This window comes from Hydra viridissima, unplaced genomic scaffold, assembly GCF_058129835.1.
Source record: "Hydra viridissima isolate aposymbiotic clone 2 unplaced genomic scaffold, HvirCarnegie_v1 scaffold_4, whole genome shotgun sequence".
Lineage (NCBI taxonomy): Eukaryota > Metazoa > Cnidaria > Hydrozoa > Anthoathecata > Hydridae > Hydra > Hydra viridissima.
This window is the reverse complement of record NW_028324303.1, coordinates 12,504,477-12,532,343: the sequence shown is the minus strand read 5'-3', so window position 1 is coordinate 12,532,343 and position 27,867 is coordinate 12,504,477. Positions and strand designations below refer to the sequence as shown.

Below are 27,867 nucleotides of genomic sequence, written 5' to 3'. Positions count from 1 at the left end.
AAAGGGCAGGGATTAAAGCAATTTCTACAACGTTTAAACTCACTGACAGTATTTTGTCGTTATGGTAAAAATTAATGTTAAAATATGAAGAGATTTTCATAAGCTTCATTGTCACTTCACTAAACATGTGTAACCAATGATATATATTAACTAGATATCTAACTCGCGTTTCCGCAGTGAAGGAAATTTTTTGCCAGCCTGAAATGACGCAGTGATAAATCAGAGCAAAGCAAATTGCAATTAAAATGAAACGGCTGTCGGCATTAAAAACTTGCTTCACTTCTTCTTACGGAATTTTTGTGAAGTTAGACATCTCGTTAATATATATTGTGTATAACATATAGATATATAAGTATGCCATACATACATATCTGTCCACGTGATCTTACAATGCCATTTTTCCGTATTAAATTTAGCTTCTTAGATTCAACCGCGATGTTGCATATCAAAGTCTTATATCTAGATGGTCATGTCTATGTCAATCAAGTTTAATTCTCTATTCATTTTTTATATGTTGTTGAAAGATATGAAGACATTTTCTTAACATTTATTTCAAAAAACATGTATTCTTTGAACATTTATTACAAAAAAAAACAAAAAAAAAAAATCAAATTATTTCTTCAGATACGAATGAAACTGCTTATCAGCAACCCACAACTCTTCAAGTTCAGAATCGTGGTTAGGATAACGTTTGTTAAACGATTCAATCAGTCCTGCTGTAGTTGCCGGAAACTCGATTAATTTTACATCCCCATCTAACAACAACAAATAATCGTCAAAAAATTTAGTTAGGGCATTAAAGTATTTTTTATTGAAGATTGTTTGCACGGCAGCAACATAATAAGAGCTCGATATTTTAATATAACAATCTTTAAAAAAAACATCCAACCTGTACTATATTCAGTATTTGCTTGCACGTACATTCGCCTAGGTTGCTTTCTTGACAACACGATTTCTCTTATTTTGAGTATCTCTTCAGATACTTCTGAGTATTTTGAATACATTTCATGCGCCTTTTCAACGTCAGCAGTTGCTTTGTAAAGCTAGAAATAAAAAAAATGGATCGACTTTAAGTAAAGTAGCTCATCATAGAATGTCGATTTTTATTGAGAAAGGTCTTACTTGCAATCTCATGAGAAAGGTACCAATAGCATTTTTTCCGACGCTTTCGATCTTTCCGCGGTTCAATGTTATAACTAAATCCGGCTTTCCCTCCTCATCACGTGTGTGGTGCACATTAACAAAATTTTCACCAGCCTCAATAAGAACTTGAAGAATCACATATCGTGCATTCATATGAGCCTGAAAAGAGGTGCATAAAATGTATTGCAACTTTTTTTCGTCTTTCTAATGACAACCAATTTAAAATCGCAGTTATTTTAATAAATGGAATATGATATTGCGCACACCTGCTTCCAGCTTGCAGTTTCAGGTGAATAGAACTCCAAGCCAAGTAAGCCAGCTCTAACCATATTAAGCCAGTTTACATACAATATATCTTCAGCGACCTGTTCCTCAAACCCAAAGATCCTTTAAAAAATATAAACCATAATGTACATATGAAAATCAAAACGTATAATTTTCATCGAAATGTAAAAAGGACAGCCAAATTAAAACAATAACAATTAACTGATTTATACTGATCAAAACAATCACAAATGGTTGGTTTGTAAGAACTATTTGATTTCTATTCCTAATAACTTTGACTGTGATCGTTAAAGACTTGTTTGTTTGCATTTATATCTTATGTACAAAATGACCACTTTAACTTGTAAATTTGACAGAATTGAATTAAAATTCTGTGGAGTTGCATTTATGATATGCACCTGAAAAAGTGCACGAGTAATACTTGATTTGTTTTATTGTGGTAATTTGGTCAATCCATAAATAGTTGTTGTAAAATAACAATGTGCGCTAATAATAAAGTAATTCAATACACAGGGTGCATCAAAATGACCTGCACTAGAAGTTTTAGTTTTTTTAAACGAATATCTTAATATCCTAAAGCCTAGTGTTTTACCTTATGTCTGATCTTGTTTTGAACGTCGTCAGTAGATTTTTCAGCAAAACGATGCTTCGGCTCACAAAGCTCTCTTTGATTGGTGTGCTTAAGAACTCTCGGACTTAACCGCTTTTAATAAATGGGCTTCCTCAAGTCCGGATCTCAATTATTGATCTGGATTATTCTTTATAGAGCATTCTAGAGGCAATGAAAAGCCATACAAAAAAATTGATTCGTTGAAGAAAGCGTTGATCAAAGTATGGGATGATCTGCGTGCCACTCACTGTACGTTTTGATGCCGTAAAGCAAATGATATCTTTGAGATCTGTTTCTTTTTACTTTTTAAAAAAACAGAGTTTTGGAAAATCTGGAAAATTTTTCAAACTTTTTTTGAGTGCAAGTAATTTTGACCCATTCTGTAAATATAACTTAAACTAAAAATTAGTCAATATTATTTGACTTAACGCCAGTAATATTGACTATTTTTTAGTTTAATAAAGGATTATGATAATTACTATTTTAAAAGTTTTTTAGATTTTTTACTTGACTTGGATATACTGATGCTCACTTATTCTTCATACTAAGCCTCTTTAATCTATTTAATTCTTTATGGATGAAAATCGAGAATTGCGGAAAGCTTGCATGAAAAAACTAATCTTATTGATATTTATAACCATGTATTCATATGGTATAAAAAATGTTCTCATAGATTTAACAGTAATTTTCAAGGACAGGCATACCAACCATAGCCTGATCTTATGCTAATACCGTTTCAATATTTCAACGAGACGTTTGACACCATAGTTAAAATACAATGACACTATTGAAACCATAGTTAAAAATACTTTTCTTCTGTAGCTACAAGACATCATGATTTAGAAAAATATATTTCTCATAATAATGTTAATAAATAACGCATCTATTGGTTTAAAGAGTTTATACCACGTGTTGCTGAAACTATGACTGAAGAAATTTTAAAAATCTAAAAGAATTTTTCAAATTCTTTCAAATTCTTTCAAAAGAACATCCTAAACATGACAAATTATCCAAGATTCAATCCATTATTGCTGCAGTTTTAAAGTTAGAGATATGAGCATAATCAAGACAAATCAGCATAGTAGGCCATGTTGAGATTTAATATATTGTCTTTAGTGCACTTTCAATCACAAATAGGCGTTAAATAACTGCTTAGTAATCGATTAATGCTGGAGTTAATGAAGCAGTTATTTAGCCAAACTTGTTCGAGGACATTTGACTCTCAATAACTCAAATCCTCCAGAAAAAAAGACCACTAACTACCACCTGCTCAATATATAAGGTTTGGTAAAAAAACAATTTCCAGCCTTTCAAGACAAGCAGAACTGATGTAAAAATTGTGAGAGGGAATAAAGCTCAACTATTTTTAAAGTGTAAAAATGTGTTTGTGTTTGGTGAAAGTTTATGAGCAATCACAATTCATAGTTGAATGATAACATACTGTACATTTATTTTTGTCAAGCTATGAGTACTCTCCTTGTAACTTTAATTTTAAAACGAGACACTTGATGATGACACTATTGTTTTACATATTATTTTGAAATAAACCTATGTCTGTTTTCAAGAATCTAGTCACATGACCAGTCAGTAACAACTTAAAGAAATGTTTTAAGAGATAAATTTGAACTATGCTTAAATATTTGTTTACTTACTTAAGAATTGATCTATCAAGACAAAGATATAAACCAACACATTCTGCTCGACACTCCTCATATGAAGATGCCATGGTACTGAACTTTGTGTCCCAAGTTTCACCAGGAAGGTACCATTTAGTGATCTATAAAAAAAACATTCCATACTTATAGTATTTACTTAGATATGTAGAATATACAACGTAATTTTAAAAATATGTCAATTAAGAATAATAGTCAAGGAAATAAACTCACAGGCTCGTTCAATTCTAAATGTTTAACATTTTCTTTATCAAAATTGAAAGTGCCATCTTCATTCTTAAACAAAAATGACAAAATGACATTATATTGTCTAATTATGTGAAAAACTATTTGGTTTAAATGGAAAAATAATTTACCTGTTGAAAAAGCTTTCCACTGCCATGACCTAGCAGCTCATGCAGACCGACTTGCACTTCAAATGATGATGACTTGTATTTTGAATATAATTCCTTAAGTAAATATTAAACTTGTGAACACCTTTTAATAAAACTTCTCAAAAAAAGTACACTAAAATGGCTGCCTAAAATAATTTCTAGGCAGCTATTTTTGATTCATTTTGGTTGAAACGCTATGCATTTTCAGGTTTTTAGACAGAAGAATTGCTTCAGAAAACATGTAAAATGACAGATGACAAGTAATTTTCAGTGATTAAAATAAATTTAAAGAATAAACAGGAAAAGCTTTTTGTTCTGAAAGTTATAATAATTGCTTTATCATCCCATTTAAATCTGAAAATTATAATAATTGCTTTATCATCCCAAGGTTGCAAGGTGGGGGTGGGAGTGATTGGGGCTGTTTTAACTGCTTGGAGTAGGGTTATGCAATATCTATACAAGTCAAATCAACCAACACACCTAAATAGAGATGTGAGTTATAACAAAATGGTTCCTGCACACAAAACAGCCAATGTTTAGATGGACAAAAGTGAAATAGATTTAATGACCTAGCAGCTTGACCACCAGATTTGAATCCAATGGATCATATTTTGTTTGAATATATTGTTTTCAATATCATTTAGATAAATAAACATAAAATAAACATGAAATAAACATATAATAAAAATATTTGTTTTCGTTTAAAAATATACTTGTGTGTAGCATGACATGATTGATTTTACTTGAAAATAAAAATAAGGTCAATATCTTCAATAATCTTTTTTTGTACTTGAAATAAGGTTTAAATAAAAAAAATCTTTATTTTTTTGAAACCACTGTATATATAAAATTGGTTTTACATTGACATGTACATGTATTTTACATTATGATGACAGTTTACTTGACAGCTTTCTTTTTCCTTTTATAAAAACTTTTTAAATATTTTTTTTCTTTTTCTTTTTTTTTTTTTTTTAAAAAAAAAAATCTTACACGATCATAATTCTTAAGGAATGTGATTTCCTGTTCAGCAGCACGAGCTTGCAAAACATTGCCAAGTGATACATTTTTAAATCCTTCATTTTGACGGATATCATCATCTAAAGAAAAGGATTTTTTTTATTGAGATCAATTTTTCATAAATATTTATGCCAAAAGTTCCACCAAAAGAAATTTATGTAAGATTATTTTAAAGAGCTGTGATTTCATTTTAGCTATTTTTAAATTTACAAGGCCATTGACTTGGGTTCAATTTTGTGATTTTAACACCTGAATTAAGGGTTAAAAAAGACTAAGTGGTTTTTTTTAATTTTCATAAGGTAAAACAACCAAGGTAGCAAATAAGTCAAAGAAACTCATGCAACCAACTGCCAACTAAAAGCCTTCATTTAGAATAATTTAAAGCATTTGTGCACCAGAAATATATAAAAATATATATTGAAACTATTGCTTCTCAAAACCTAGATATGAAAGGCGTATGAATCTCATATCGTATCAGTATCTCAACAAAGTAAGGTAGGTATTTATTTTGCAAAACATTTCTACAGCATCATCATAAAGTGGAATGAAAGTTTTTGATAATTTTACTTTCAAGCTTGTTATCTCATAAATGGACAAAAGGTTTTTTTTTATATTTTAAAAGCTTTATACCTCATATATGGAAAAAATGTATTTTTAATTCAAAAAGTATTTAACAACTCATTAACTGCTCATTTAAACTAACATGAAAACAAATTTTAAAGACTGACTGTATACAGTTCTTATCCTAAAGCTAATTAAGAAAGTTTAAGAAAAATTTTATAATTCACTTTAAAAAATGACACTGTGTATAACTACTGCAATTCAATATCTTTCTTGAGTAATTGCATTATATGAACAAAGTCCATCAAATATATGGCATCACATCATTAGTAATTTAAAAGCACAAGAATATTCTGCAAGACACAAACATAGTTTAATATCAATTAAAAGAACAAACAAAAAGAAGTAATACAACTTTCAAATGATACCATATCAACTCTAGAACAGGTCAAAGGGTTTGCATGCAGCAGTCAAAAAAAAAAAAAACATGGTTAAATGCTAGCTTTGAGTTTGGGAAAGAGTAATGTATAGTCATAAAACAAAATCAAACTGATAACTAAAAACACCCAAAAACAACCTAGGTGCAGAGAACACCTGCTAAAATGCAGATTGCATCATAGAATTTGCTAAGCAAGAAAATGGGTCATATGCCAAGTTGGCGTTCAAATAGTTCTTGGTTAATAATTCATTCACACATTTGGTATATGGATAAGCATGAATTACAACAAGTTAGTTGTTTTAAGATTTTTGATGCTCATCTCAAACAAAATTGCTGTATTAAAAATTTCGAAAAGGAGCAAATTTTCCTACAGTTTTTTAACAACATAACAAACCATGTCATATAATAAAAATAATATAAACTTGATTATAAAGCAAAAACATGAGTTGGCATGCCAAATATTTTGACCTTAACTACTGTGGTGTGACCTAACAAAATCCTATGCTTTAAGAAAGTCCTAGTATAAGAAATGACAAATTTCGTATACATAAAATAAACATTTAGAGAAAAAAAATTTAGTTATTTTATCTAACTAGATATCTTGTTAAAACAGAGTTATTTTCCGCAAATGTTTTGAAAATGTATACGAAATTTATCATTTCTTAAATTAGGACTTTCTTATAGCATAGGACTTTGTTAGGTCACACCACAGTACATTAAGAACTTTTGGACAAACAAGTAATAAAGGGTACCTCATAGAGCTAAAACAAAATTTGCTATCAAGCACTTATGCAAGTTCAAATTATGTGCTAGTTTTTCAATTTTTTAAAACACTTACAGTTAGGTATATTTATCCCAGCAGGAATACCACTTCCTGCAAACACAAGTACATCTAATGATGTAAAATCAGGTTTAAGGAATTCATCTTTCTCATATTCAGCAGGCCAAGGCAGCAACTTCAAAAAAGTCTCTGCATTATCTACCAAACAACCAAATTTTTTGCTCATCTCCTTGTTAACCATTGACACAAATCCTAAAAACCATTAACAATAAGTCAAAGTTATAAAGAAAGTTTAACAAAAATTCAGTGTCTTTAACACACAGTATTTTTAAAAAGAATAATTGTTAAAGAATTAATGTTAAAATAACAATTTACACTGTGGACCAAAGAGTCTGCAAGGTTTTATGTTGTAGCACTCAAACAAAACCTTTTCTTTTAAAAAAGTATAACCCATCTAGTTTTAGTCTTTCTGAAATCAAAATGCATTGCTATAATATTTATTTTAGATATGAATGATTTCTAAAACTCTTAATTTTCCACTTATTCTTGAACTTCTAATATATTATTTTTAGCACTGGAAACTAATATAACAAATGTATTTTTCCAATATATATTCATTTAAAAACTAAAGACTGGACTTTGGTTTTTTGACTTTTTATGATTAATAACAATTAAAATAAAAACTTCTGTATAAGTTATTTAAAATAATTTAAATTTAAAACAACTTTTTATTTAGACATACAAATTTACAGGAATTCAGAAAAAAATTACGATATCTTGCAAAGCTTATGTTATTTTAAGACATTGCACAGAGCTTTTTGATTAAAACCAATTTATACCAATCAAAATAAATTTTAAATAACAATTTTACGTAAGAATGTAAACATGTCACACCAAAAACCTTGCTGTAAATATGTAGAGTACTGTAAATATGTAGAAAAAAATCAGTAAAATATCCATGAAAGATTTTATGAACTGTATCAATCCTCAAATTGTATATCTTGATCTGGATTCAGATACTTTAATTGAGCATCTGATTCCTTAAACTAAACTTCATTTGTTAATTGGCTTAATTTCACTGCTAGGCAACTTTTAGACACCTGTTGAAGGTTGAATGATTGGCTAAATTCAACAAATGTTAACAAGGTTGTCATGGTAGAGAATGGGATGGAACAAGGTTGCTACGTTAGAGAATGGGATGGAAACAACTCAAATAAGGTATTAGAAAACTTTTGATTCTCTTGAGACAAATGTGTTAGCACCATCTACTTAAGAAAAGTTCTTAAATGGATCTAGCCCCCTCAATTAACAATTTTTGGAGGATTTTAATTTCTAATCACAAATTATTTAATTCTCAATTTTTAATGCTTACCTTCAAATTCTCCTCTTACTCCATATGGATCTCGGTATGATTCAATAAAGCCAATATAACTAAAAACAACAAAAATTATGAATAAAACAATTTAAAGTTGACTGAAGACTATAGGGGAGGACCCACAGTTGTCCACCTTTTCTACTTTTGAGAAAAACAGAACTTTGTAATTGAACCTTTAATTTTAAACATTTTTAAACACATCATTAGTTTATATGATTGTGCCTGACAACTGTTTTTTTTGCTTAAAAATTGTTAGAAGTAATATGTAAACATCGAAATTTTTAATGAAAGGGAAGCAAAAAATTGTGAAATTAGACAACTGTGGTTTTTCCTTTGTAGTCTTCATATTTCTTCCATTAACATTACATAATTTCAATGTTAAACTTTTTATTAACCTCTTTCAGAACAATAACTATTATACAAATAAACCTTTTGAAAATATCAACCCCCTTATGATTATTTACATAAAGTTAAAATCAGATAAAAAATAGTTTAAATAAAGTGATAAGTAAAACTAGAATTGCAAGACACAAAAAGTTGTTTAGGTTTTTAGTATAATGAAAAATTTATTGTAAGCAAATAAAGTGACACTTATCACAAGGCTGGCAGTGTTTTATTGAAGAGTTTTGTTCCACTGTTAATTTATATGCACTTATAAATAAAAGAACAAAAAATCTCTTTGTTTTCTTAGATAAATTTTTTCAAGTTGTGTGAACATAAAATTTCATTTTAATATTCAAGAACAAATAGAAACTAGTAAGCCAGCAACATATTCAATACTGTAAACACTATGTTTATTGAAGACTATGTTTATTGAATAGACTTTTTATTGAATGCACTTTTTTTGTAAAAAACTTTTTAAAAATACAATAATACGATAAAATTCCTTCAGTCATCAAACATTTAAAATATTTACTACAACTAACTTCTCAACAATTGGTCCTTGATTTTTAATCCAAAATCGTGACCCTTCTTTATGTGCATCTATACTTCCTGAGTTGAAACTCTTTATGTAATTATCGATCATGTGTACTTCATTGCTATTTGCAGCAAACTCCTGAAATATTGATAAGTGTTAAACTATAAGTTTATAAATAGACAAGACAGTATAGATAAGGTTGGGAATGGAATTCAGCTTTAACCCAAGTAGGGCTTTAAGCTAGAAAAGCTTAATTTTAGAGATCAAATCTAATTATTTAATCTTTTTACTATTACTGTGAATTTTAATCAGTCCTTAGACAACCTCATTTACATTCTGTTAATAATATTGGTCTAACAATAAAAACAAATAATTTTTTAAACAAAACACATTTCAATAAAAAGAAGCAGCTTAATAATATTTTTTACAGAAAATATGTGGTTAATTCATAAATATTTAACATTGTATGAAAAGATTGTTTTCATCAAGGTAGGTTTGAAGTCTCTTTTATGTATGTTAACTTTTCACTTATTCTAAAACTGTTTCAAGTCCATATGAACTGGTTTGAGGGTTTACTCTGTCCTTCTACTACCTGATCCTAAATAAAGTGTTGCTAGATCCCAGCATTAGAGAAGTCTTAGTCTTACAAAACTGGTAATACAAAAGTGACATTTCTTTAGGCAAAGTCACGACGGTCTTGCTTAAAGACTTCATTTCATTAACTTTTATCTTGAATAATTATCTAAGTATGTTTATTCACTTTAACGGAAAAAATATTTTAACATATTGCTGTCAAATTTTAAGATTTTATAGCCATTCTTTATTGACTTAGGTTGTTGTACTTTACTTTTTAGAATCCTTTTTCCTTATTAATTCAAATCCTTATTAATTCAAATCCTTATTAATCCATTTTTTTCTTCCTGTTAGAACCCTTCTTGATTATTGCAAGCACTATTTAGATGTCAAAAAAAAATTATTGCAGAAAGTGTGATCTCTACAAAAATGTGTTGTGTTGGTATAAAGATTGAGAAAAAATGCACCACTAAAGACTCCTTAACAAATTAATTTAAAAATTTAAATTGAAGAAATGTTTTTAAAGAAATAAATATCCTAAAATGTAAACTAGTAAACTCAGGCTGCCTGCTAAATCAAAGATACCTGAAAATCTAAGATACCTGAAAAGAAAATGATTTTATTTAGTTTCTTACCTCTAATAAGATGGTTTGGTACCTGGATATTTATTTAACAATTTTCAATCAATGAATCTAAATTTAATTATTTGATTGATTTGAAATAATTGATTTTAATTAAACTTTCAACCAACTTTAAAGCCAAAATTTAACAAACATAATTTAAATTAATTCATTCTAATCACTAAATATGTCTGAACTTTAGTATACATTTTTGAACCTTAGTATATTTTAAAAACAGAAAATGAAAAACTGATTTGAGGAAAATAGTTTGTGTAACTTATTATTCCCGAATTTCCTTTCCTGAAGGAACCAAATTCCTCATCAAGTTAAAAAACAGTTTCCAGTTATGAAAAATAACTGGAATTTGTTTTTCAACCAAATCACTAACCATTCATCAAAAATTACTTAAGTACCAAATAATTCACCATAATTCACATAATAAGTAGCATGGACAAATTATTTGTAACAAGATTTTCAAGGATGCAAGTTGCATCAAGTTCCAGCATGGTAGTGAAGCAACACTCTTGATTAGCCAACAATTAGCAAAACTTTTTTAAATACAATTTGTTCGGAACTAATTATTTTTTAATGCTTATTTTTTAACGATTCTTACAACACTTTAAGATAAAAACTTACAACTTTAAATATTTTGGCACTGCATCACCAAAAGAATTTTTCTAAACTTAATGACATTTTACAAGATTCTTGACATGATTCTAATAAACATCAATGATTGGGCTAAGCTGCTTTGAACTGATAGTGTAAGGTACATTTAATGTCCAATCAGCTAAAGATACAATCCTAAAATATCAATTCCCACAGTTAAGCATGGTGTAGGAAACAATGGTTTATAGCAGCTTCAGTCACAAGATGATTGGTTGGATTCACCACGTTGAAGGGATTTTTGGGTAAGTTATGTACAAGGAAATTGTTGAGAAGTTAATGTTTCCAAAAGAATAACAGAAAAACCATTTGGATGAATTTATCAGCAAGATAACAATCACAAACATCTCAAAAACAAAATGATTTCAAATCAAAAAAAAAATTGCATTTTGGATTTAAAACTAACAAGTATTTAAAAATAGCCAGCAAGTATTACTAACAATTATTTTCCTTAAATATTTTACCGTTTTCTATTTTTTCTATGCATCAAACACAGACAGTTAATTTTTAGCTTTGAGTTTTTTAGTTCTGAAAGTTCACAAGAAAGAGTTCAAATAAAAAATGATAGAATTTTAAAATTACTTCAAATTAATTCATAAATGAACTTAAGTATCAAAAAAAACTTTCAAATGCAAGTTCTTAAATTCTTATTTAAGCAGCATAATAAAAAAAATAACATGCTAATGTTACTAAACTAAACTTACCTTAGCGTTTTGAAGATTTTTAATAATTCTCTTCATAATAGGACTGTAATCGCCTCGGGTTATGTTAATCTCACAACCCTTATATACATTTCTGCCAAGAATAGGGAATATGGTATCATCTGGGCCCAAAGAACTTTCTAAAAAAGAGTAATATAACATAAAAAAACTTTCTAAAAAAGAGTAATAGAACATAAAAAGTGCTATTCATCTTAAATTGTAAAAAAAAATATACACTCACTAAAATATAATTCAAATTCATTCACAAAATTAGTCGTGAATTTTTAAAAAAAAGAATCTAGCTAATCTAAAAACTTAACAGCTTTTCATCCTTTCTTTTTGGAAATTGCCTTTTACCAGTCACTCTGGAAGTGCCTCAGGTGACACAATATTGACAGAGAAGTAAAGAAAAAATATCCTACCATACAAATAATTCTTATCATAGAACCCTGTGCCAGAAAATTAAAAATTTGTGTAAGTACATACTGCTTTAGAAACATTTTGGACAACATTTTGTACATTAATTAAATGATAGGAAGGAGCTTTATATAAAAGTTACTGTATTTAAGACCAGGCTATATGCAAAAATGGTTTTCTAAAATAGTTCTTAATCAAAAAAGGGAACGTAAGCTGAATGCATCCTACCACTTTTTGCAGCTGAAGCAAGTCGTAACTCAAATGTAATCTCTTTTTCATAGTCATTTTTAAATAAACGGGTGTTGTATGGACTGATACCCTGAAAATGACCAAAGATGGAAAATAGAAAAACTATTTAAGAGAAGCAATCTGACAAAATAACAACAACAGATATAATAAATTTGTCTAGAACAGAGACATATAATTTGTTTTCTTTGTTAACTTACTTTTTCATTCATAAATTCTTGAACAAATGCAATGTCTTTTTCTGTAATATTGCTTGAGTAGTAAGTTGACAGACCCTTAAAGATAAATAGTTTTTTTTTAAAAAAAAAAAACTACAATTATGCTTTTAGGCAATTGTGTATTTAAAGACAGCTGAATAAAGCTCCATTTTTAAACAAAATGCAATAACAAATACCTTTTCACCTAACCCAAGTTCTTGTCGCCTCTTTTCCAAACAATAAATATCATTTGCAACATCATTCCATAATGGCTCCATTATCACAGGGAATTTCTTAAAAGCTGTACTTGCCCATACAATTGCTTGGAATTTAGCCTAAAGTAACATTTAAATTTTATATTTTTTACTTAATACACAGAACTTTAATGAAAAAAACAATTGTGAAGTTGAGTGGCAACAAAGGTGGGCGGTAAGGAATTTACATACCATCATTTTTAGTAACTTTTATATTTTTCCACAGTAATTAAATTAAGTAAATCCCTTTAAAAACTCAAATACATAACATTAACTTTATATTGTCATGATGCTCATTTCTTAGCTTTGTTAATGAATCTTCGTCTGGGCTATGCTTACTTAGAATACAATATAATGGCTTGCAGCATATTAATTTGAAAGATAAATTAGTAAATTAAAATACAATAAAAATAACTTGAATATCATTTTTTTAAGAACCATAAAAAAATCCAACTCTTTTCCCTTCTCAATTTTCAAAAGAAGTTTTTTAGAAAAATTTGTTTCAAAACAATAAAAATGAAGGTAAAGATTTTTTTTTAATTTAATAAATTTAAAGTGATTATTTTGATTGCAAAAAGTTTAAGCTTGTAAAAATGTCAGAACTGCTATTAACTTATCTCCAAACTTTGATTATAAACTTCAGCCACTAAACCTTACTTTTTTCAAATCTCTTAAGAGCAATTATAACAAGTCAATTGAATTTTTCAAATAACTAATATTTTCTGACCTTCTCTATTGCCGGAACAATTTTGGTATCTCCGAATGATTTGTAGTTACCCATATTACTAAAAAAACTTGCGGCATAGGTAAGCAATGACTAAAAGATAAAGAAAAGCTCATTAAAAAAAATTAAACAATTAATACAAGCATTATCAAAGTAAAACAGATGAGAGGGCATTTAATGTTTCTATTAATAAACATTTTCATAAAAAGAAAAATTACAAAATGTTTCAAAGAGTTTAATGAGCTGCATATTAATCTTTAATTTTTATGTGGTAAAATTATTGAGCCTTATTTTTAAGTGCATATATATATATATATATATATATATATATATATATATATATATATATATATATATATATATATATATATATAATTTTCATAGGTAAAACTATAAAAATATACCCTTTTTAGAAAAAACCAATTTCAAAAATATGAACTTCATTGTTTGTAAACTTAAAGATACATAAGAGATAGAAAAAACAACCTTACCTGAAAGTCATTTTCACTAATTGATTTGCATGCTTTGAATGCATGATTTTTTAATGAATCTATACTCTCTTCTGAAAACAACCGCTGCAACAGCATAAAAATTGCAGGTGACTCTGGCGATGTTTGCAAAAGAACAATTAGTGCACCTTCGTTGCATGCATTGGCCATATAATGTGCATACTTTTTTTCTTTTTCTGTTAAACTTTGAAAAGCAGCTTTACAGTCCAAAAGAGAAATAGGAACTGAGTTTGGAATTGTAAAAGTACCATTATCTTGTAACACAGCCATTTTTTCTTATTAGTAAAATCTTTCCTTTCTTAGAAAAGTTTATGGTTATATACATAGTATATTTATTTTGCTTACTGTATACATAACAAAACAAAACAACTATTTGAGTTAAATAAAAATTTTTGAAAAATGAAAAAACTATTTGATAAGATAAAATGTAGAATATCTTCATAAACTCAGGGATTGTTGATTAAATACTTTGACTATGTTAGTAAAACAGTATGAAAGAAATTCTGGAAAAATTGATCTTAGGGTATAAAATTCAGATAAACCTGCTAAAGCATTATAAATTAAGGGGTTAATTACTTAGATTCAGCAACAAAAAATATCAGATTTCAATAATTGGCCCATGGGCAAATCATAAAGTTTTTAAAATAGTCAAATAAAGAAGAGAATGCCTAACTTCAACTTGTTGAGATATTATGAATAAAAATGAGCAATTGCTTTTGCTATGTGTTTTCAGAGCAATTACTCCACTTTACGTAAAGTAATTGCTCCAAAAAAACACATAGCAAAAGCAATTGCTCATTTTTATTCACACTACCTAATGTGTGTTTATAAAACATTCAAAAGAATTTAGTTTTATTGAAAAAAAATAGACTGTAAGAGCAAGGGATATAAATATAGGATTTGCTACAAAAATTCTTACTGGAGGTTTGAACTTCAATAACAATTTCTAAAGCAAATTCAATATTTAACAACTTTCAAAAGTGATAAGATTACTGAAGCTGATTTTAATAACTTTAGAAACTGTGTATATAACTTAATTAAATTTGTCAAAATAATAGTAATAATAATAATAGTAATAATAATAATAATAATAATAATAATAATAATAATAATAATAATAATAATAGTAGTAGTAGTAGTAGTAGTAGTAGTAGTAGTAGTAGTAGTAGTAGTAGTAGTAGTAGTAGTAGTAAAAATAATAACAAATGTTCAACTAGTGTCCTGATGAATCTGTGATATTAATGCAAAGTAATCTTCAAGTTAAAAAGAAAAAGTTTTAGAGTCATTTCACAAAGTAGTCTTATGACTGTTACAATGATAAAACGAGGTACTGTATGATTATTTCAAATAGAAAAGAGCCTATCTTTTAATTATGACATTATGCCTATAAATGCTTTTATTTTCTTATATATTGATATTGAAAGTGTAAAAATTGGCATTTTGTGTTAAATATTTGTTATATTTTAACATCAAATGACAATTCTTTATACTTACCAATGTCTATTCACTCATAAGTCATGGTCAAGTTGAATGGGGTTAAATACATATTTTTAAGTATTTTGCCTAAAGATCCTGCTTACAAGAACTAACAAGACAAAAAAAAATCCCTGAATTTTAGCCATTTGACTAAAAAATTTTTCTTCCTAAGTCTCTTGATCATCAATCATTCCAATCATCAACATCAATGGTATGTGGTAGATTGAAAGGCAGCACTATCCAATGTACCATTTGGAAATCAATACTTTGTGCTAGCTGTGAGGCAAATGATACAAATCAAAATATTTTTTTATATGCAACTTTACAGTTTTTAGGTAGTGATCTTTAAATTTTAATCAATCAACCAAAAATCAGATTACAATATACAAATACATAAAACATTTTGATAACAAGCTTTGACTGTCTTTTCTGCATTGCAAAAAAATCATCAGTCAATGTGACCATTGTTAGATATTATAGAGCCACCAGACTAGAGTAAATCTAAAAACTTTATTTAAAAACCTGAGCTAAGATACATAACTATTTCCATTTCACTTTTTTCCTTTTTTTTTTTTTCATAATTGAATTGTCTATTTCTTATTTTCTGACTTAAAAAACAAACCACAACATTTCTACTCATTGATTTGTATCCACATATTGATCAGGATTGTGTTAAACTAGTTGTTGTAAATTAGTAAGGTTGTGATGTTTTTATTAACCATTGTTCTAATTTGTATAAGACAATCATATTTTCTTTTTTGTGACTAGATTGGCAATAGCAGTGTTTAAAAATGTTTCTTCTAGTTAAAAAAAAATTGAAATTGTTCCTTTAACAAAACTGAATCAACTTAGTCAACACAGAGAGTTGAAGATGGGCATGAATTATACCTAATAATTTTTAAAAACCCAGATAATTCTTAAGGAATGAAAGGAAAGAATATACTGGACACTTAAACAAATTTCTTTTCTCTTTACCATATAGGATTTGAGTATAAGTAATAACTAATAATCCATGATTAATTATCAATAAATCAAAAATAACATTAAAAATCTTTATAAGGTTAAGGTTTTTCCAAACTTTAAATCCTCTGATAGATCAGTTAAGAAAAATATGTTTATGACATATATGACTATACATGATTATATATGGCTACATATCTGAAAGTAAATGGAGTTAAATTTAATAGCTGTCCATTCTGTTTATAATAGTCTCAAAAATCTTGTCCGAACTAGATCAAAAAAAGTGCCTAATGAAATAATTTAAAAAAAAAAAAGAGCTTCGAAAAATATTGAACAATACAAATTTTTAAATCAACTTACCTTACTTTAGAAATTTAACATAACAGCAGATTATAAAACTTTTTTTTTTTAATTTTTTTTTTTTCTTTCTATAAAAAAAGTATTTTTACAAAATATATATTCTTTGTCTATTAAAGGAATCTTATTGTCAAAATTCATTATAATTAGAGTTTAGTAAATTTTCAATATTTTTTTATCAGCTGAAATTATGCAATGTATCAAAATTATAAAAATTTATAAGATTTTAGTTACCAGTATGTTAATATCATCAATACTAACTGTATTGAGACAACCATTGCCTGACACGCTGGGCAGAGTTAAAAGCACATCATTGATAACCGGAAAACCTTAAAGTTGAAATTCTATTTCCTGGAAGTTTGACTTTCCGTAATACGTAATAGTAAAGAATTAAAAAAACAAAAAATACAGAAAAAGTCACTGTAAAATTACTAATAGAAAAACAATAAAATCGTTTACATATTTTTGTGTATGATGTAAACGCGGTATGAAAAGAATTTGATGTCACCATTCGAGGAAGCTGTTTCTAGCAAACTTTAGAACACAAAAAAAAATCTGACCAAAATTGTTGTTCGCCCAGAAAAGTTTTAAACCGCTGAAAAATATTCCGTTGTAAGTATTTTATTGTCTAACTTTAAAATGGGTCAAGTTTTAAACTGTTTAGTTAGTTTTAATGTTACTTTGGTAGCTTATCCTCATAGGCGCCGAGTTAACGGGGACAACAGGGGCAGTGCCCCCTCAGGAAATTTATACTAATAATATATTATCACAGAATATCTCGGGGGCGAATAGATACTCTCGTCCTCATGACAATCCGTGATAATATATTATTAGTATAACTTTCCTGGGTTAGAAATTTTTAAAATAAATTTACAGACCTCTGATAGTTTTAGGTCACAATAAAACCGTAATCTTGTTAAATTCTCTGTTTACATCACGAATTTATGCAACTTTTTACAAACGAGAATACGAAAAAATTCGTATACAATGAGTACGGGTAATAAAAAAAAAAAAAAAATGAGAGAATTCTAATTTGCGTTCGAAAAATGCTCACGTAACATAAATTTCTAATTGTAACAAGAAAATTTCTCATCGTTCGTTATTTTCTATTTTTACAGCTTTCAAATCATTTGATTAAAAAAAGTGGTAGGGAAGCGAGGACAGAAAGATCTAATGTAACAAATGATAAATTTTGTATATTGTAAAATAAACATTTTTAAAAATTTGTTATCTTAACAAGATATCAAGAAGAGTATCAACAGTCTGATCAGGAACCTTAGTTTTACTAAACCCTTTGCTGAGCTTATGATAGTGGAAATTGTTGAATGAAAGTTTGCGAGTCAAAAATTACAGAAAGCGTCAGCGAACATTTTTAAACATCTTCAGTCAGCAAGATGGTTGTACTTCTACAATAGTATAACCAGTTTATTCGAGGCCATCGAAATAAGCTGTAATTTAGACAAATAGCGCCTATTCATAGGCGTTTAATCCAGGAGTCTTAAAGCCCTGCTGCTTCATAGTGGGAGCAACTACGTGTCTTTCGCTATGACGCATTCTGGTCGCTTAAAAGAAGACTACAAGATTGACTACATTCTAAACTGTGTCATTCCAAGTTAAATAGGAACTGATTTTCAAAAGCTTTTTGAGGCATATATCAAGGGTGGTATCTTCGTCAAACCACAAATAAGGAAGATCAAAGTTTGACAAATTACTTAAGAAGCTAAAGAGAACAGAGAAAACAATTTGCAACAGTTTTGTTACAGTGGTTTTTAGCTTTCTGGGCAACAACAACAAACCTGAAAGTAACGAGCAGCTTGTTCAGACTTATAAAAGAATTTCACTCAAATGAGATGCAAAATGTCTTTTAAATTTGATATCCTTGACATTCACTTTGACAAATTCAAGAAGATCATGGGAACTTACTGAGAAAAGCGAAGTGAGCGATTTCATCACGATATACTGGACTTTGAAAATCAGTATCAAGAGTTTATTTAGGAAAATGATTAGCAATAAAATTGAAAATTAAGAAATTCTTCTCATGTATAAAATCTTCAGACTGGTTTTTACTTTATATAGTTGAGATGCCAGTATTGTTTTATTTCTAACTTGTAAAATAAAAATAAAAAAACTACGGAACACTACTGCTAACAATACTATTTATAAGAATTTTTCTATTTGCACTGAGTCAACCGTTAAACCACACAAAAAGAAATTAGTGAATTTGTTGTTAAACTTATCATGCTTAATGTTTATTTTCTTTTGTTACTGAAACAGAAGGACTGTTATAGAAAATTGGGTGAAATAAATCAGTTACAAAGAAACAACCTGATGTGTAGTGTGTGATAGGAACATCATTAATCATTGGTTAGATGAAATAATTCTCAAAGAGATTGTTTCAGATATATTCATTCTTTTCCAGTCTGTGGCGAAAAGTAAAAAAAACAGGATTGGAGCCACAAATATGAGCACTAATAAGGGTTTTGCACTTTTGTACAGCATTGAATGTCGTAGAGGTTAAAGCTTGAAATGCATTCTTTGGTGGGTAGGGTTTCGTAGGAAAGCTGATAACTATTAAAATTTTACAGATAAACTGTTCTTGAGTACGCAAGTACTTGGATGTTGGAGCATCATAGTTCATTAATTTTATAGTCACTGGGGTGAGTTTCCACATAACTTAATTAGAGGATTCCCAGAAGCTGTATATCAGATATTCTAAAAGAAGAGGTTTATGCAGCTATAACATGACTACAATGAATGATTAATTTTTTTTCATATACTTTTATCTTCAAACTTTATATCTATATTATTAGTTGAATGCTACACTGTGTGGGCGAAGAGATGTGTGAGAGGTGAGAATGTGTGACGGGTGGTGATTTTTTTCAATAAAATTATTAATGCAAATAGTAGCGATAAAAATAATTCCTAAATCCAAATATATATATAAATAATAATACTTACCACTGGTTTTTTTTCTTACTTAATGAAAATTTTCAACTATTTATCTCATGAATAAATATTCTGTTAATATACAAATAATAATATATTAATACCAATACTAATACGTAATCAAAGTCACTCAATTTTCTCTTACAACCTATAGACTCAGGGTCAAAGTGTTTTTCTAAATTAGAACTATTCTCACTTTAAAATTTTCTCTTAATTTCCCAAAAGTTTTTTTATAAAACCTTTCTCAAAAAAATTATCTTTTGATTTTCTCATAAAATTCTCTCCAAAAAGAGAACTCCCTCAAAATCCTTCTCATAAAGTTTTCCTCATAAAAAGAATCTCCACAAAATTTTTTTCAAAAAATTCTCTTATGATTTTCTCAACAGTTGTTTTTATTCATGCCTGCTTCATGTTGAAATTCTGGTTGTTACTGTGAATAGTGCTACTGATTTATTTACCACGCAATTGTACATGTGTTCGCCTGTCTTGCACTTTTCTTTAATTGAATGTTGTGTGTTTTAGTCGGGTAAACATTCATCTCTTTTATTTTCCCTCCTCACAATATGTGTGTTATTTCTGTGAGAAATCAGTTTTTAAAAGAAATGTTGTCTATATTCTAAAAACCTGATGTAAAAGAAAAAAACGAATATCTGAATTATGCTTAGCATCCAAAAATTCGCTAAAATTCATTAGAAAATCTAATGCCAGAAGAATTACGTTGATCAGTGTTTTAATATAAATAAAGTTTACTTCCAGATAATTAAACTTTTTTTTTCGGGAATTCTTTGTTAAATTGAACCGAAAAAAGAAAAAATATTTTAATATGTAAATTGATTAAGGGATGGGAAACGCTTTGCGCGTGAACTGACAAATTTTTCAGAACAAGTTTCTTTGAAATCAAAAAAATACCAAATACACATTTTTTGCATTGAATAAAAATACTATTTATATACTTGAAGCTACATATTAAAAAAAAAACAAAACAAAACACGATAAAAACAGTTAACAGGGAACTGTGACAAAAAATTAATTTATAATTATAATTGAGGCTATATGTAAATACACATACATACATACATACATACATACATACATACATACATACATACATACATACATACATACATACATACATACATACATACATACATACATACATACATACATACATGTATAATCTTTTATATCTAGCGTTGAAAAGCGATAAGATCGCAAAAGAATACAAAGCTATGCATAGCAGCTAAAATATTTACAACAGCAAACTTTTAATTTTAGGTATTTCAAAAAATTTACAATGAACTTTTAATGACAATTGTTTAATGTCTAGAACGAAGTAAACATATGCAAAAATACACAGATAGCAAAAATAAATTTGAACGGTTAAATGGATATCTGGTTAAATACACTAACTTGCTTGAAAAAAAAAACACACCTACACAATACTCTGCAGAAATTATAAACCAAAGTATAATATTGCATTATTGAAATTCATGTTATAAAAAATATATCTAGATGTTTAGAGAAGAAAACATGGCAAACTGCAAAGAAAATATCACAATAAAATAATTCAAAAATATATACTTGGAATAATATGGATAAGCTAATAAAAGTTTGTGTTAAGAAAAAAAGAAAATACTTTCAAATCATGAACTTTTTATTTAATAGAAAGATCACTAGAGCATGTTACATTCAGAAACTAATAAGATCAGTGGTTGGTTGCTTCCACTCACATATTTAGGAATAGCAAGGTAAAAAGATTTTATATGGGACCTGCAGCAGTGCCTAATGATACGTTGTAGTCAATATCATTAACAAAACGTTTAGGAAGAGCTGCTGCCAGTAAAGGCAATGAAACAGCTTAGAAAGAACTTTCTTCATTTGTTTGCAGATGCGACCAAACTTCAGATAGCTTTATTCAGACACGCCAAGAACATATCTTATCTAAAAGTGAAAATATGACATAAAAGAAACCAAAGACTTTTATATTCTTTACAAATACAAGAGTTACATAACTATCTAATAAAGAGATGGTTATGATATTTAACATAAAAAAATTAAATAACCAATAGTGTTAAAAAAATACTGTGTTATTATTAACAAAGGTTTGCAATACATTGCTACTTCTTTTACAAGTAATTTTCCCTCTTTTATGTTCTATTACAGTTAACTATATTATTTCTAAAATGGTCAATACAAAGTTGTGCATATAAACATATGAACCCCATTTACAAGCATTTAATTGGTATTATTATCAGACTTCTTTTGAATTGTATTTTTTTCATTGTAAACGTAAAAAGGTTTTATGTTGAGCACTCTTTTCTAAATAAAATATACATATACATGATAATCATTAAGTGTGTGTGTGTGTGTGTGTGTGTATAATATAAATATATACACACACACACACACACACACACACACACACACACACACACACACACACACACACACACACACACACTTGATGATTTATGTTTGAAAGTAAAACTTACATGCATAAGATGCACTTGACACACTATAGTTACAAAGATAATATGAGGTAAAGAAAAATAAATATTGAGCCGAAGCCATTCCTAAAAAAAGAAAAAAAAATGTAAACGTTCTCATTTTATTAGATTCGAGAAAAAAAATATTATTTTTAGCAATAAAAATTAATAAATTAACATAAGTTGAAATTGAAAAATACAAGTAATTTTATGGTTAGTAGGAGTAATATAGTTTATTTTTGTGATACTGCTAACTAACATAATACCTTTAAAAAAATTAGTTGATTTTTACAATGAAATAAAAAGGATTACATATGTTAAAACATAAAATTAAATAAAAAAGCAATTAAAGATTTAACTGATAATTATGTACTGATATTTCACTTTTACAGATACATTCAGATATAAGTCATAAAAAAAGTTAGAGCTTATACAAAATTCCTTTTGATCATCAATGGGTCATATTAAGATTTGGGTCTTTTAAACATTGAAAGAGATTTATTTGCAAGGGTAGACTGTCAATTGATTCTAAGAACCTTCACATTGAAATATCATAATCATTTATATAATTGTTACAAATAATGGTTACAAATTATAATACAAATAATAATACAATGATTGGTTATAAAGGTTACAAATATCATAATACAATTGATATAATCTTCTTAGCAATTCACTAATGCAAAATCATGGTTTTTAAACTGTTTTTATAGCTTTAAAAAATTGTTGTTTTGTTTACCTTTATCACAATATCATGAATAATAAAGTATATTAGTTTGAGTTTTATTTAGAATTTAAAATCTCTAAGACAGAATTAGGATACTATATTTATATGCCATATAAATCTATAATTTGCAAAAAATTAATCTTAACAAGCATTAAATGCCACACAAACCTATTCCATTTTAATTAAAGCAGCCCCAAAATAAAATGACCTTGCAACCTTGTAACAACAAAATATTTTCTTTTCAGAAAATACCTCTTTTCAAAATACTTTGTTATAACTGTATAATTCACTTTTGGAAGCAAAACATTAAGATCTTTTGATATCAATTTTTTTGGTACTGATGTCAATAATTATTTTTAAATTTTAATTGTTTAAATATTTTCATTTTGCACTTTTGTTAATAAACCTTATTAAGATAAGATATTAAGATATGTGAAGAATAAAAAATTTACCCATAGCTTGTCAAACAATACAGCTATCAGAGTATAATGCATAAATGCATCTGCACTTGTCATTTTCCATAACCATAAAAAAAACCATGTGCTTTTATATCCAAGTACTTCCCATTGTTTCTCCTAAAAGAAACACAGGAATTGACAAAGCCAAAACAGATTTTATGATTCTTATATTTCAGGAATATCACATCCTACACTTACACCACTCCTATCTGAAGTGCATATTGGATTAACAAATCACCCAAAACATTGTTACTTTTTGGCTATAAGATATTCTTTAGGAATAAACACTCCACTTGCATTAAGTGATATTAGATACACAACATTCTCAATAACTAATGGGAAAAAAACAAATAAACTTACAAGAGAAATATCCTGTCTCCGAAGTGCAAACAGATTATGATAGTTGTGGTTGAAGTAGTCCCATAGACTGCTACGCAAAATAACAAGAATTGTAAAAAATATTATGGTAAAGTTTACAGTTCTTTTTGAATGTCGTTTAAGACCATAGAAATCTTCAGCTTCTTTTGAAGAAGGTTCTTCTGAGATAAGAAGTGATTTAGAGCCTTCCAGGTCCAAGCTATGCTTCTTTCGCATCTTTGATACATCATCAAGATTTTTAAAAGGGCGATTTTTGTTCAGCTTGTAAATTACACCAACTGTTAAAAAAATTCCTCCAATAGTGTCAGCCAATGCATCTATAATAAATCCATATGATCCCCATACTGATACATATGTTTTTAAAGAAGATTGTGCCCTATAAACTACACCATCCATAGTATCCAACATTGTTCTTGTTTCATACAGTATAACTGCTATTTTGGAAAAAATAACTTCTGGACATGCAATTAATCTCCCTGCACAAAAAGCCAAAGTAAAATGAATTGCTGTAATTACATTAGGAGTAACACCAGGTATTTGAGATATTTTAAATGTATCTTCTGCCCACTGACAAAAAGGAAGATAAATGTAATGTGCAAAGTGATCTTGCATTCGTAATTTAATGCTTTTTGAAGGAAAGTTTTGAGTTATATTTGCTAAATTAAAACCAAGTTCTTGTTCAGCATTTAACTCTTCGAAGAAATTCAGATCACACCAAATGAAATATGTAATAAGTCCAAACATCATATAAAACCCATAGTGGCTGTTGAGAACTGACCCACCTTTATTTTTATTAATTTCCATAATTTTAAAAGCCAACTGTGACCAGGATCTTTTATTTAAACTTCGTTGACTCTAAAAAAATACCAGCTACCATAAATTAAAATTTTTTTTTTTATTTTCAGAAGAGCATTTACTGAAAAAACTTTTCTCAACTTATAAACATTTTAAACAGTTATTAAAAGTTAAATTAAAAAAATAACATATATTTTAGAAGTGTTGAAGTATTGCAGATTTTAAGAGATTCTTGTAAACACCTTATACTTGTTAATGATACTTTTTCACCTTATATTTATAACACAGAAACAAGCCTCTTAAATTCAACTTCCATACCTCTTTACATACGTGGTGACCTCTGATTACACTTTCAAATAAAATATCGTATTGGATTTCCTTGAACTCTCACCATTGTTTAATTTGTAAGTTTCTTTTTTTTTCCCTTTGGCTCAATGTAAAAAAGTTTCTTAAATTTAAAACACTGGATTATGTTCAAACTACAATTGTAAAGCTGCCTGTAACAATAGTCAGAAAAAAATAGTATAACACAAAACAGATAACAGAAAGGTGTGTTGTGGAATATCAAAAAGAAATGTAAATCACTAAGTTGAACTTTTTGTTTTAAAAATAAGAAACACACTTTCTTATACCTCAACAATTGATGAAAGTTAAAAATGCAATTTAGCTTATATTGATGGTTTGGAGAGAAAATGGGAAAACTAAAAGGGTTTAATTGACAGGATCTGAGAAAAATTTTTTAAGAATAAAGATTATAAAAGACATTATCAAAAAGATTTTGTGAAAAAATTTGTGGAATTAAGTAAAAATCAGTATTATTTTTTTAGGATAAGCTTGTGGATTTACAGTCAAATAATGATTTTTAAAAAGTTCACTTGAATGAGCAAGTGAATTTTTATATTGAATCTGATTGTGTATTTTGAAAAGTAGAGATCAAATAGGATTTACATTAAAATAGCTAGTTTTAGATATCCTAAAGCTTTTTAAAAATATGTTAAATCAAATAGAGTCTGTACATGCTCTCACTACAAGATAAAGCATGAAGAGAGAATTAAATGGATTCTTGAAGCCTTGTTTGTAAAAAAAAATGAGATCGCTTTTATTAAGGAGAAAAAAACGCACATACTCTTTTAAGGAAAGATTAAACTATTGATGAGTTCTATTAGTAAAATGCAAAAAGATCTATTTAATAATATTTAAGACTGATATATGGCTGTTAAATGCTGAAGAATTCAATATTCTGTATTTTGAAACTTTAAAATTTATTTTTCTGTAAATAAAAATAAAATATTTGGAAAAGACAGTGTATACTTAATACTTTCACTTAAGCATTTTTTTTTAAATGCTGCTCATTAATACACAAATATTGTTAATCACATTTTATTTTTAGGACTAATTTTGTTACATCAAGAAAAAGGTATACTACTAAAATTAATTGTAGTTAAAACATATTCAACAAAGTAATTGCTAGTAAAAATTTAATAATAAAAATAATGACAAGAAAGAATCACTTAATCATAAATTTAGCAACCAACTTATTATCATTTGACTTTAAAGAAACATAAAAATTTTAAACAACTTTACAATTTTATCATAAACATTAATATTCATTCAGCTCACCTTAACTAAAATTGAATTTTATGTTCATCATCTATATATATCACCTACAAACCCAAACCAAATTATAACACTTGAATAAAATGTTTTTTTTTTTTAAGATCATATAAAACTCTACTTTAATACCAGTTATTAACAAAAGCAAAATATTTTAAACATTCTTTGGTTAAATTTAACTAAAGTTCAAATCTTTTCTATTTAATGTTTTACATATTGAAGCTTCTGTTGATTAAATCAGTATTGTGTTAAACTAAATCAGGTAATAAAATTGGATTATATAGAAAAATTATTAAACAAAAAATCTAGGACTGGGCATTAATCACTGAAAATGAGTCCAATTAAGGAGATTACAAATTAGCTTGTATTTAATGTTTTTCGCTTATTGACAATATTGTATTAAGTAAAATACTGCAATACTTACAATAAGCAATAAATATTCCTATTCATGGAAGAAGAACAACATTAAGAATCTTTTTTCAGTAAATCAACACATCTTCTGCATTACTACTTTACTTTTCAAAATTATTTTATAGAAAAACAACAGAAATTTGATTGAGTATAAAACATTTTTGAAAAGTAAAATAGCGATGGACCAGATATGGTTTTTTCAATTATCTATCCAGTTAGATAATAAATTTAAAAAGCCATATTCAGTACATTACTAAAGTAAAACATAATATACATCAATAGATCATGCTTCTCTGATACTAAACAAGGTCTCTTGGATTGTTTTGCAGGTAAGATTATAGTAAACTGAAATAGATAAATAGTGATACCATATACATTTACTAATTATTTAACTAACCTTGTGCACCATTACATGCTTAAGTTCCAATTTAAAAAAAAAAAACAAATAACTAAACTAATGCAAATAGCATGTAATAGGATTAAATGAGGTTAAAAGATAATTCAACCATCAGCTAAAAAAAGAATTAAAATAAAGTTTCTCTAAATAATTGACTTATATGTAAACTAATATTTTATACTTAACAACTTGAGTTTTTATAGTAGGTATCTAACTACAATTCAAAGATATGAAGAACCTATTCTACCATCTTTCAAGTGTATTTTTTAAAACAATATTTCATAAATATTTTGACCGATTTTGTAAAGTAGATATATAGATTTTAGAAATACTATTAGATATATAAAAATAAATTTGATACAAAAAAAAAGTTAAAGCTATACTTAATTAACTAAATAAATTTCTAAAAATATCTAAATTTATCTATATGCTGTTTAACACCTACCCTGCTACCTAGATAACACCCTTTAGTCTGATGATTATTGCTGGCGTAATTAATTACACAAGCAATTTTACTTGTGTGATGCCAAGAACAAAAACAACTTTCAAGATTTTCAACTTTAAATCTATTTAAGTTAAAGTATCGTATTATTTGATTTGACATCAACGCTCTCGCACATCTATATTTAGTGGACTTTTCCAACTATTTAAAAAGAAAAACCCAATGTGGATGTTTAAGGTGCACAATCCTGCAATATGAAATAAAAGACAAATAAAAATAACACAACCACAAGCGAAGACATGATAATGATTGTACATCGAAAAAATTCGCTCTGGCGTC

General features: G+C 27.6%; 2 protein-coding genes across 3 annotated transcripts; both read right to left on the bottom strand.

Moving 5' to 3' along the window:
- Positions 1-535: 535 nt before the first annotated feature.
- On the bottom strand, positions 536-16,945 carry LOC145183211 (dipeptidyl peptidase 3-like). Of its 2 annotated transcripts, XM_090083654.1 has the most exons (18): positions 16,878-16,945; positions 14,064-14,379; positions 13,576-13,665; positions 12,792-12,929; positions 12,598-12,672; positions 12,380-12,470; positions 11,738-11,874; positions 9,185-9,315; positions 8,256-8,314; positions 6,941-7,135; positions 5,076-5,182; positions 4,068-4,160; positions 3,925-3,987; positions 3,691-3,815; positions 1,410-1,530; positions 1,123-1,302; positions 890-1,043; positions 536-755 (listed from the first exon to the last, which is right to left on the bottom strand). In XM_090083654.1, exons 2-18 carry the CDS (start codon positions 14,349-14,351, stop codon positions 613-615), a joined length of 2,190 nt encoding a protein of 729 aa, XP_089939780.1. In that variant the 5' UTR covers positions 14,352-14,379; positions 16,878-16,945; the 3' UTR covers positions 536-612. The 2 variants fall into 2 exon arrangements, with proteins under 2 accessions (XP_089939780.1, XP_089939781.1); XM_090083655.1 differs by lacking the exons at positions 9,185-9,315; positions 16,878-16,945.
- A 3,747-nt stretch (positions 16,946-20,692) lies between these two features.
- On the bottom strand, positions 20,693-27,867 carry LOC149889959 (ceramide phosphoethanolamine synthase-like). The gene is made up of 5 exons (XM_090085079.1): positions 24,983-27,867; positions 23,852-24,724; positions 23,486-23,608; positions 22,313-22,393; positions 20,693-21,761 (listed from the first exon to the last, which is right to left on the bottom strand). Exons 2-5 carry the CDS (start codon positions 24,671-24,673, stop codon positions 21,732-21,734), a joined length of 1,056 nt encoding a protein of 351 aa, XP_089941205.1. The 5' UTR covers positions 24,674-24,724; positions 24,983-27,867; the 3' UTR covers positions 20,693-21,731.